The following is an 11,938-nucleotide window of genomic DNA, read 5'->3' on the forward strand; positions in this document are numbered from 1 at the left end:
GCATTTATTTAAATCAGTTAAAGTTGATATACGTTATCTTTATTATAAGTCCATTTAAGCATAGCATATTTATGCCACACATTTGCACACATTGCATTCATTGGCTTTTTTTTTTTTTTTACATAAAAGCTCACAAATGCAGCAAAAAATAAATGTGTTTAAATTTAAGCAGGCCTACATGGATTTAATATAGAATTTTAATATATAATATAGTTTCTGTAGCTATCTGGACAATAAATTATTGAATGATGCATCGTTATAATTCATAACATAACTGAGCGGAACCATTTTTTTGACTTTTAATTTATGGACTTTTATTGTGTAGCGGAAGCGAGGACTGGTCCTTCAACATAATAGAAACGGATGTATTCACACTTTAGTTCCCACCGGAAGAGTAAAAACATACAACAGCTTCTGATTTAAAACTGGTTGTTTTCGCTCCAAAAGTTGTATTCGCCTTCGAAGAAAATTGACACGCCACCGTATAATTAATTTTAAATATGTAAATGTGCCTTTATTGATTTAGTGTTACTTTGGATTACCTGTCAGAGGGTAAATACCATGAGCAGATAAAGATAGCAGACAGTTCCACTGGTTTCAGCTATGAATCCCTCTTGAAACCCTACATCAGAGACGGACTGACTGAAGTCTGGGTGGAGGACCCTTATGTACGGCATGTCCATCAGGTAGAGACGACAGTGATGCTTCTGAATATGTAGTATAGTACAAAAGACTACAGAGTGACTAATAAGTGCAGTAATATATCTCAGAATGATAAATTACAAATATTCTCCTTTGTAGTTGTATAACTTCCTTCGTTTCTGTGAAATGCTGCTGAAATGCCAGTGTAAAGTAAAGACGATTCACCTTCTGACCTCACAGGACGAGGTAAGGGTCTCCAACTTCTACAAATCGTTTTATATTTGCATTGACTAACACGCACAGAAAACAATGTGCAAGGTTTAGCATTTTGTTCATCAGAGGCTTCCATTAAAGTTGACCTTAATCTTGTGGTTTTCCAGGACAGCTCTGCTCAGCAAACCAGTGCCCTGGCAGAAATAAAGCAGTCGCTGCAGAGTCAAAATGTCTGTCTGGACATCCAGTACTCATCTACTATTCATGACAGGGAGATCAGGTACATCTCAAATCATTCTCATTTACTGTATGTTACAGAAAACACACTGGAGGATAATGTGTCTTTACTCTTTCTGTTCTATATATTCATTTTGTTTTCTCAGGTTTAATAATGGTTGGATTATTAAGATCGGCAGGGGACTTGATTATTTCAAAAAGCCAAAGGTACCACCTAAGTGAAACACAAACCTGTGAAATATTCAAAAAATAACCTGTTATTTGTACGTGTTTGCGTAATGGATATGTAAAATACTTTCCCCCCTCTTTTTTTTTAAGGGTCGCTTCTCTGTAGGATACTGTGATTATGATCTGAGAGAGTGTCATGAGACTACTGTAGACATTTTTCATACAAAACACACTAAGACGACATAATCTTGATTCGAAAGCTTCTCCACGGTCTGGCTTATCTGTGGGACGTAATTTCGAATGCAATCCTCACATTCCAACCCGGACGACTGGAAATGTGCCTTTTGATCCCATTTACAGCTTTTAAATTAGGAGTGATTTTATTGCCTGCTAAAATGTTCTGATATGAATTATTAGTATAGTAATTACAACTATAGTAATTGCTATTACTTCTATTCTGCTGATTTAAACCATTTATGCACTAGTATATGATGGGGTGATTGGATACTGATATGTATTTATTATATGTTTGCTTCTGTAATCATAATAAAAACCGAAGTGCATTTGTAAATAAGGTAGTAGTCTGTAAAAATGTTAGTCACTAGTAAGTGCCCTTAATAAAAACGTTTTGCAAATATATTCTGTGCAGCAGCAGCGCCATCCTGAGGTCCTTTTACACTTCCAGTCGTCGTGTAAAAGCGAACGATTTGCTTTATATTACAGCTTGTGGATAACAAAGTATCGCTTGAAACGCCGGTGTTTTGCTCCACCGGCTCGGTTAAAGAGCAAGTGAATGCCAGAGATCGCCTCACCTGCACTTTCTCCATGATTTACCTCAGTATGTGAGTATACGCGACTACATTATATTTATATGAAGTTTTAGGACAGGCATGTGTCAGTTATCGTGTTAATTTTGATTTAAGATGTTGTTATAGTGGTTACGGTAAGTTTGTGTTTTGTTTTTTAAATCGAAACTCATAAATATGCGGGAATTGTGACATGTACACTGATTGTACAAACGAAAACCCATAATTTCATGCGTTTTTGAATATCTTTTTCGTATATATCGTATTTAATGGACTTTATTTAAGACAGAATACTATAAAAGGCTTGCTGTTTGTGAAAGGACTGGTGATACAGATTTTAAATAACTAAATCAAAAGCAGTCGGTGGTGGTGTTTGTATTTGTTTGCTTGGACATGTTTGTATGAGTTATTGCTTCTTTTGCCTGTCATATTAGAAACCATTAGTTGCAATGAAACTCGCATGAATTCCCTGCAGGAGGAGATTAAATCTATAATCGCCCTTAATCTCGATATGTGCTCCTCATCTCAGTTCATATGAAAAATATAGAGCGTTGTCTCTAAATAACACTATTCTTCTCTCAAGGGCGCAGACTGGAGTGATGATGGTGAATCTCATGAAACATATCCAGGACATATTAAGATTTTTCGTATTGTGACAGTATTTTCATGAGAATTCAGCTCGATTCCCCTGTAATACAATTTAGTTTTTGTTTGTTTATTGTTTTGTTTTTTTTAAACAATTTTACGTTGCATTTTTAGCAATTTTGAGAATTTTATTTATTTATTATTGGGTAAGTGTTGTACTTAATTTCCATAAAACAATGTCACAATGCTCCAATAATCCTAACGGTGCAAAAATGTAACTTCATATGATTTTGAAGTGAAATATTTAACCAACATTCTTTAGAGGTTTTGTATGATTCACCACGATTATGTGATTTGATCTGATGCTGCATGCATAAATCCTATGTCATAGAAAGTTGACTGATCATTTTTATGGGAGACCTGCGGTCTCACTTTACTGCAGTTGATGTTATTCCAAGGAAGGTTTATTGAGTTTTTTTGTAGACATATAAAGTCATTATTTCACAGAATAAAAAATAGGCTACCGTTTATTTAACGCACACTGATAATGTGTGAGAACATGAATGAATAGCAGCGTGTCAAGCATGGGTAAAAAAAACCTGCATAAATGTAACCGTAAGCAAGAATACAAAACCAATATTTTGACCAGCAAAATACAACATATTTGTATAATTAATAAATTAAAAAAATTAGGCTACTACGTTGAAACGCATGATGAATTGTCCTGATCATTTATGAAAAAAATCCCTAAAATCTCCCTCCATTTAATAGTTGAATTTTGTCTGAACATACCTTAGTGTGGTTTTGTTGTGTTTACTTGTTACCCAACAGTTATTGTTCATTTTAATTGTAGTATTGAACATGTCAACTAAAACCATAAAAAACATTTGGAATAAACTACTTGGAATAAAATGAACTTTAACTGAAATAAAATTAAAAAAACTTATTTTATTTATACAGCTAGTTGTCAAGGAAACATTTTTCATTTTCATTGACTTTAACTTGATGTACTAAAATAACTAAAAATAAAACTGAAATCAATTTAATAAAAACTATGTCGACATAGTTGAGAAAAAATAATACGAAAACATATTTGAGAAAAAAATAATAAAAACAGACAAAAACACAAATTACTAAAACCTTGACCAAAATAAAATAAATAAAAACAATTCAAAATATTGTTCAGCAAAAACAATAAAATAACAATTTAGAATATTTAAAATTTTTAATAAAAACTATAACAGTATCTTAATAATACTAAAATACGCTGAGTTCACAAAAATTATATTAATTTAAGAGATCTAGGTGTTTGAATCCAACATACAAAACCACTGCTAGAGGAAACGAGCATGTTTTTCTGGTATCACTCAAAACCTACAGCCTACATTATAACAACTAGCTCTAGTCTCCCTTAGTGCATTTTAATTACCTTAACAAAAACAAACAAGCAAGTTACTATAACAATAATAAAAAAACATTATATATTACTATTACACTGTACTTGTACAGATATATTGAAACACAATCTCTAAGCTGTGTGCAATGTGCTTTAACTATGAAAACTGATCAAATACTTTATGCACATAATACATAACATAAGGAAATGAAAATATATCAATCAAATCAGATCATGGCATGAATGCAAGCAAGCAGGCCATACATTTCTGAAACAGTTCAGCATGCAATGTCAATATATTTGTTTGTCCAGCAATAATCGGAGAAAAGTGTCAGCAGTAGTAAAACATTCTGGTTTGCATTGAAAGAGGCATATGTGCAGAATACTTTTGCTTCCCTTCAATATGCATGTCTGAATATGAAAATGTAAATTGACAGATGGATTATATTGAAGGCCAGACGCATAATGTAGGCTGGCTGAAAGTCACGCAGATGTCGAGCTGACTTTTGTCCAGTAGAAGAAAAGGAGAGGGATTTGTTGCCAACTCTGGATCCTGACACAGATTTATGCCTGTATCTGGGGCAAAGCTGCTCTGTGCTTTGTGGAGCGCCAGATACAAAACGTTCCATCCTCAGAGATAATGGGTAGTTTAATGAGAGAGTAACATTTTTAGGGTTAAAAAGTCAGTGAAGGAGACGTACATGTCTAGATGTACATGTACAATTGACCCAGTGCTTTCTTTTGAGAGCCTTGTCTGTCATTTCTTTATCTCACCTTTTAAACATTTCAAATAGGCTGTAGCCTACTTTCACAGTTACTTATAGTAACACAGGAGGGAGTTGAAAGCTCCTGTTGTTGTCTGCACAGAAGGAAAGGAAGCACATCATCTGTTCAGCTCCACCGTCTCACCTGAGCGTATGAATCTAAATATGCTTATGATCTCTGCATCACAGATAGCAGTATCTGCTCATTTATTTCTTGTCATGCACACAATACTGAGAAGTAGATCATGAGTCTGGTTCAGATGTGGTTTAACAAGTGGTTATTAACTGACTAGTCTTCCATGATATGGTCAAATATTAATAAAATAACTAACCACATGTAGTTAAGACAACTAAATATAGGCTTATGATATTTTCATATGTTACTGTTGATGTTAAATTCATCTTCATCTGTCACTTGGTAATCTGGCTAATACTAATTTAATATTTTGCCCCATATTTGTAACATTTGTTACATTGTGCACTGCCATTCAATAGTTTTTTTTAAATATTGTTGGAAAGAGGTCACCCAAGGCTGCATGTAATTGATCAGAAATACAGTAAAACAGCAATATTGTAAAATATTATTACAATTCAAAATAAAACATACAGTTGTTTATTCCTGTGATTGCAAAATTGAATTGTCAGCATCATTACTCCAGTCTTCAGTGTCACGTGATCCTTCAGAAATCTTTCTAATATGCTGATTTGGTGCTCAAAAACATTTATTACTGTTATCAATGTTTTTGAGGAATCCTTTTTTCAGGATTCTAGGATGAATAGAAAGTTCAAAAGAACAGTATTTGAAATAAAACCGCTTTTGTAACATTAAAAAATGTCTTTACTGTCACTTTTGATCAATTTAATTTGTGCCTTTGCGGAATAAAAGTATTAAAAATAAAATATGTAAATAAAATAAAACAAGCTAAGTTTAAAATACATACAATAAAGAAGAAGAAAAAAATTCTCAATGCATAATTATACTGCAATACAGAGTACGTCAAGTATGTATAGAATACATGATGAATCATTAAAGTTTAGAAACAACATTTTTTAACCATAAAGTATACGCACATATTTCGACAAACAAATCCTTCCAAAAAGAAAGTATTTACATACATAGGTATGCACGCATGCACACACAAAGAAATTCAGACCACAATCATAATGACATTTAAGAAAAAAGACAATGAATGGGTCCCAGATAAAAAAATATATATTAATACAGAGTACGTCAAGTATGTATAGAATACATGATGAATCATTAAAGTTTAGAAACAACATTTTTTAACCATAATTAAATATATACGCACATATTTCGACAAACAAATCCTTCCAAAAAGAAAGTATTTACATACATAGGTATGCACGCATGCACACACAGAAAGAAATTCAGACCACAATCATAATGACATTTAAGAAAAAAGACAATGAATGGGTCCCAGATAAAAAAATATATATACAAAAGTAATAATTTCTTTCTAAAAAGTAAACTGACCTCAGACAAAAATAGAAGATTCATTTTTCATCCAGCTTAAGTGAACTTTGAGTGGAATATGACAGTGTTTAAATGATTTGCATACAAAAACTGACCTACTCTGACGTGTGGATGCAAATGCATGACGCAAACCACAGTTGTTCGGTTGTCTTAACAGTGATATTTTCAACTGTCTCTAACAAATAATTTACAAACACAAGAGGAATATAAATCAGATGTGATGCTCTGGATACCTGCAGTTGACCTGACTGCTCTGTTCATATGCTCTTGCTATCAACATATACACACTTGCTCATGTTGATAGAGTGCTGGGTGGTGTGTTGATGCCTTCACTCAGCCAGCAGCAGCACACTCTCTGTCCTCTAAAAGCTGTTTAGTGCTTAGTAAGAAGCTTAGGCATGCAGGGAAAGCATGAGTTGCCAGTCAGTGTGTGTCCAACTCCTTACTGCCAAACATCAAATCCATCAATGTGTCTCTTTGTCAGAGCCTGCTTTTCCTTTTCCTTTTCCTTTTCCTTGCTTTCTTTTTTTCAGTAGTTCCTCTCCTGATTTTGCGTTCTCCGGTCTGTCTTTCAGTTCCTCCATAGTGAACTTTGAGTGGAATATGACAGTGTTTAAATGATTTGCATACAAAAACTGACCTACTCTGACGTGTGGATGCAAATGCATGACGCAAACCACAGTTGTTCGGTTGTCTTAACAGTGATATTTTCAACTGTCTCTAACAAATAATTTACAAACACAAGAGGAATATAAATCAGATGTGATGCTCTGGATACCTGCAGTTGACCTGACTGCTCTGTTCATATGCTCTTGCTATCAACATATACACACTTGCTCTTGTTGATAGAGTGCTGGGTGGTGTGTTGATGCCTTCACTCGGCCAGCAGCAGCACACTCTCTGTCCTCCAAAAGCTGTTTAGTGCTTAGTAAGAAGCTTAGGCATGCAGGGAAAGCATGAGTTGCCAGTCAGTGTGTGTCCAACTCCTTACTGCCAAACATCAAATCCATCAATGTGTCTCTTTGTCAGAGCCTGCTTTTCCTTTTCCTTTTCCTTTTCCTTGCTTTCTTTTTTTCAGTAGTTCCTCTCCTGATTTTGCGTTCTCCGGTCTGTCTTTCAGTTCCTCCATCTCTCTGCATGGTTGTGATTGGGACAGAGCTGTCATGGTTCATAGGATGTAAGGACATCATGTGTATCTTTTAAAAGGAAGAACAGAAGCTAAATCACACAGAAACGAGGAAAGAAGGATTTTACTGACAAAGTAAGTGATGTCATTTATCTTGCTTAATATTATTTGAAGTACATATGTTTTGTTGTCCAGGGTAACTATAGTACAGCATCATTCATAGCAATTTCATTATTTATATATGATATATAAATATTCAATAAGTAATCAAAGTCAGTCATTAGTATTAATGTTTAAAGTTCGGGGTCAATAATATTTTTGTTTTTGAAAGAAAACATTTTATTACGCAAGATTACAAAATATCTCTATTTTAAATTAATGCTGTTCTTTTGAACTTTTTATTCAACGTATCTTGAAAAAAATTGATCACTGTTTCTACAAAACATCTACAATAAAGCTGTCCAACTGTCCTCAACATTAATAAAAACATGTTTCTTGAGCAGCAAAATGATTTCTGAAGGATCATGTGACACTGAAGACTAAAGTAATGATGCTCAAAATTCAGCTTTGCATATGCGTGTCTGCGTAATGTTTCACCCCCAAATGTTTTTAAGAAAATCCCTCAACTACATGAGAATTCAATCTTGTGTACTCAAACATGGAGACATATTTTATTTAATAATTTTAACAATTAACACTAAGAAACATGTTTGGTGTTTCTTCTGTGTTAATTAGGAAAGCAAACACAGAGCAGCAAAGGGATGGACTGGGTGGACTTTGGTTTTTTTTCTGTTGCATATCTGCATTATCAAGGCATGGTCAGAGATAAGAAAGGTTTGTTATAATAAAGGATAGTGACGCCTATAAGGTTGAAATAAGTGTGAGGAACATTGTCCAAATAAAGGACACAGTCTCACATATTTTACTTAATATCTACGTAAACAAGTCAACTGGTTCTTAACAAGTCGTTTGACAATGAGGAAATAGTACTAAATAAATAACAATCTAGCTTGCATGCCAATGGTATCACACATGCCTGTGGTTATTGACCCCTGATTTAACACAGTCTGCATTTAATATGTGATTCATGCAGCACATAACAGATTTAATTAAATTAAAACAAAAAAATCACTTATATACACTACCATTCAAAACAAAAATACAGTAAAAACAGGAACGCTGTGAAATATTGATACAATTTCAAGTAACTATTTTCTATTTAAAATGTATTTATTCCAAAGCTGAATTTCCAGCAGCCATTACTCCAGGCTTATTATTTTTTGTGGTAACTGGGATACATTTTTTTCAGCATTCTTTGATTAATAGAAAGTTCAAATGAACAGTGTTTATTTGAAATAGACATTTTCAATTAAGTTTTTTTTAAATGTCTTTACTGCTACTTTTGTTCAAGTTCATGCATCCTTGCTAAATTAAAGTATTAATTTCTTCAAAAAATATTAACTTACTGTCCTCAAATTTTGAACATAACATCCATCATTTTCAGTAATGGAAAAACACATGGAAAATATGACTGCAGAAGAAACCTTTGGTCTTGTTGGGTTGAGAAAAGCCTTCTGTTATCAGATTTAGAATTTAGCCACATTGCCACACCAGAGATATGCCATTCCTCTAGTATTTTACATGTCAATAAATTACTCGTTTGCTGCTCTCCTTTGTAGAACAACTACTTTACTTTATTGTGAATTTAAGAACAACAAGTAACAGTTAATAGTTAGTAAACTATCATTTGCTATTGTCTTACTACATTAGACTAGAACATTCCCTTTGATAATTCCACTGACGCTTTCCATACCCCGCCTGTATTTATTTTTTACTCCTCATTCTGTCTCATCTGATTTCTGTGTAACAGTCCTCATTAGCAGCTGTACCGGTGAAGATGAATGTTCTGGGGGCTTCAGGAGACCCAGAGGGAGAAGGCAGTGACGACTTAACAGGTCAGAAATCTTTCAGTAAAGCTCAATGCTGTCATCAGTTAATCCAGTCTCAGTTTTTTATAATATATGACATACTATTCTAAAGGCATGATATGTTTGATGTTTAGGAAGGAAGAAGTCCAGGTTAAAGTCTAAGTCACGCCTGTTTGGGAAGATAAGGAGGAAACAGGATGATAGTGGCATGAAGCCGAGTCAGTCTGAAAGTGACATCACACTGAGTGTGGACGACTCCGAGTAAGTGTTCACAGTGTCAGCATGGTGTGATTGAAGAAAAGCTAAACTTACCAAAGTTAACATCAACAAATTAAAAATGGACAATGTTTGATCATAAAGTAAAACTTTGAAGCAAGTAAAAGCTATACACGATTTGATGATCCCTTGTGAAAATGAAATGTACGCCGTTGCTTTGAATGTAGTGTACTTCAAACCTTAAAAGTATATTTAAAACAACTCTACTTGTAAAGTTCACTTGAAGTAATAATGTAAAGTTTAAAGGGTTAGTTCACCCAAAAATGAAAGTTCTGTCATTAATTACTCACCCTCATGTCGTTTCAAACCCGTAAGACCTTCGTTCATCTTCAGAACACAATTTAAGATATTTTTGATGGAATCTGAGAGCTGTCTGACCCTGCATAGACAGCAATACAACTGAAATTTTCCCAAGTCCAGAAACGTAGCAAGGAGATTGGTAAAATAATCCATGTGATATCAGGGGTTCAACCGTAATTTTACGAAGCTAAGAGAATACTTTTTGTGCACAAAAGAAAAAAAATAACGACTTTATTCAACTATTCGTCTCCTCCGCATCACCCTGTAGTGTTATTTTGGAGAATATCAGCTGGACGTTAACAGCGTATGCTGTTCTGTGTCAGCTGCGTCATGCCGGATCTGTTTCCTACATTGTTGTGATTTGATCTGAACGAAAACAGCGTGTGACGCAGCTGACACAGAACAGCATATGTTGTTTACGTCCAGCGGATATTCTCCAAAATGGCGCTATTAAAATAAATGCATGAATTTAAAATAAATGTAAACTATATATTATTTCCATAACAAATGCTCTTTTAAAAAATAAATTCACAAGGGATAACATGCCCCTCTTTGCTTTTTACATCTTTTCTTCAAAGTTGCTCCAAAGGCATGCTGGGATCCCGGGCATTTTCAAATGACAGCATTTTTTATGCAGAGCACAGTCATTCAGACCCTGAACCACTAAGAATTCTGTCTCAAGAGAACATTCATGGCAAAATTCGAGCTCTGCAGGTAAGACAGACAACACATTCAAAACACTCTTATTATAGCTAAAATGCCCCACTTTATAAACACTCATCAGTGTGACTGACGGAAATGTTTCGAATAGACTTTAAGATGATTTATTTTGTTTGATCAGATAAAACTCCAGCAGCAAAAGCTGCATTTAGGTCCTCATCCACTTCTGTTGCCCATTAAACGGCGTGTAGACTTAGGTGGAAGTTCAGAAGATGACAGCCTTCCTCGTAGCCCCTCTGAAGTTTCCCGTGGAGAAGGAATATACATGAGCATATCGAACAAGGTGCTTCAACTATAATACAGCAGCATTCCAGTATCTTTGTTGTGACATAGTGTATTTTAGTGTATTGTCACTAATACATGCATGTGTTGGTGTTAAATGCATGTTTTCTGCATAGCTTTGGCCTTTCAGACTATCATTAATCAAACATCTGCACGAGTTTGTGTGGCTCATTTTGTGTCTCCATTACTGCTGTTACTACCCCAGCCTAAATCTCACGTAAACTTCTATGTCATGATGTTTGCCGTTTTCTATCCCTCCCAAAAACCATAGCACCTTGAGCTTAGCTGAAACAGGAAGTGAGTAGGAAGAACAGGTAGCCTGCTGCCATTTCACTGACGTGTTGACATTATACCTGTCATTCATATATTTGATTTATGGCTTAAATTTGAATGGGGTTTTTTTGGTCCTAAATATTGTCTAATGTCCCTTTTCCTTTCCTTCCAGGCCTCTTCACAGCCGCTTTCTCCTCGGCCGGTCAGCCCAGCACCTGCACCCTTTTCCCCACTTGCCCCTGGCTCAGTGGACTTCAGCACTCCTCCACAATTCACTTCCCTCCTGGACAACTCTGCTGCCCGTCACCGTATGTCCCTCAAACCTAAGAATCAAAGAGCCAGTGCCAAGAACAGGAGGGTGACCACTTCGGTGAGCCTTTTTAATGGATCCTTCTAAAACGTATTATCCATTGGTATCCATTAGCATCACCCAGTTTCCCTCGACAAAAAAAACAGTGTGATTTTTCCACTGGCTTTTGAAATATTGTAGGAAGTAAGCTCTGTGACCAACAAAAGTTTGTGATTCTTACAAGTTTTGTTCATCAAAAATTCATCAGCCTTTATAAATTTTAAAACCTAAATACAATCGCCAGAAGTAAAAAGCTTAAAAGTAAAAAGTTAGGCTATAAACAAACTACACAATGCACAACTTCAACGTCAACATGCTTAAATCTTCAGAACACAATTTAAGATATTTTTGATGGAATCTGAGAGCTGTCTGACCCTG

At 34.9% G+C, this 11,938-nt stretch overlaps 1 protein-coding gene across 1 annotated transcript; it reads left to right on the forward strand.

Annotated features, from left to right (window-relative positions):
• Window positions 1–1,506: 1,506 nt before the first annotated feature.
• On the forward strand, window positions 1,507–11,734 carry LOC107602875 (uncharacterized protein KIAA1211-like). Its single transcript, XM_016295486.1, has 8 exons — window positions 1,507–2,102; window positions 7,427–7,567; window positions 9,316–9,387; window positions 9,495–9,621; window positions 10,515–10,650; window positions 10,778–10,939; window positions 11,384–11,581; window positions 11,702–11,734. Exons 3-8 carry the CDS (start codon window positions 9,330–9,332, stop codon window positions 11,732–11,734), a joined length of 714 nt encoding a protein of 237 aa, XP_016150972.1. The 5' UTR covers window positions 1,507–2,102; window positions 7,427–7,567; window positions 9,316–9,329.
• Window positions 11,735–11,938: the final 204 nt, after the last annotated feature.

The sequence above is a fragment of the Sinocyclocheilus grahami genome, unplaced genomic scaffold (genome assembly GCF_001515645.1).
Source record: "Sinocyclocheilus grahami isolate Dianchi unplaced genomic scaffold, SAMN03320097.WGS_v1.1 scaffold337.1, whole genome shotgun sequence".
Classification (NCBI taxonomy): Eukaryota; Metazoa; Chordata; class Actinopteri; order Cypriniformes; family Cyprinidae; genus Sinocyclocheilus; species Sinocyclocheilus grahami.

Bases quoted from the DNA above. Each gene is read 5' to 3' on its own strand.
- LOC107602875 (XM_016295486.1), top strand. From the start codon at position 9,330: ATGAATGTTCTGGGGGCTTCAGGAGACCCAGAGGGAGAAGGCAGTGAC. The intron at 9,622-10,514 runs GTAAGTGTTCAC...TTTTCTTCAAAG, and splicing joins CTGAGTGTGGACGACTCCGA to TTGCTCCAAAGGCATGCTGG. The intron at 10,651-10,777 runs GTAAGACAGACA...TTGTTTGATCAG, and splicing joins GCAAAATTCGAGCTCTGCAG to ATAAAACTCCAGCAGCAAAA.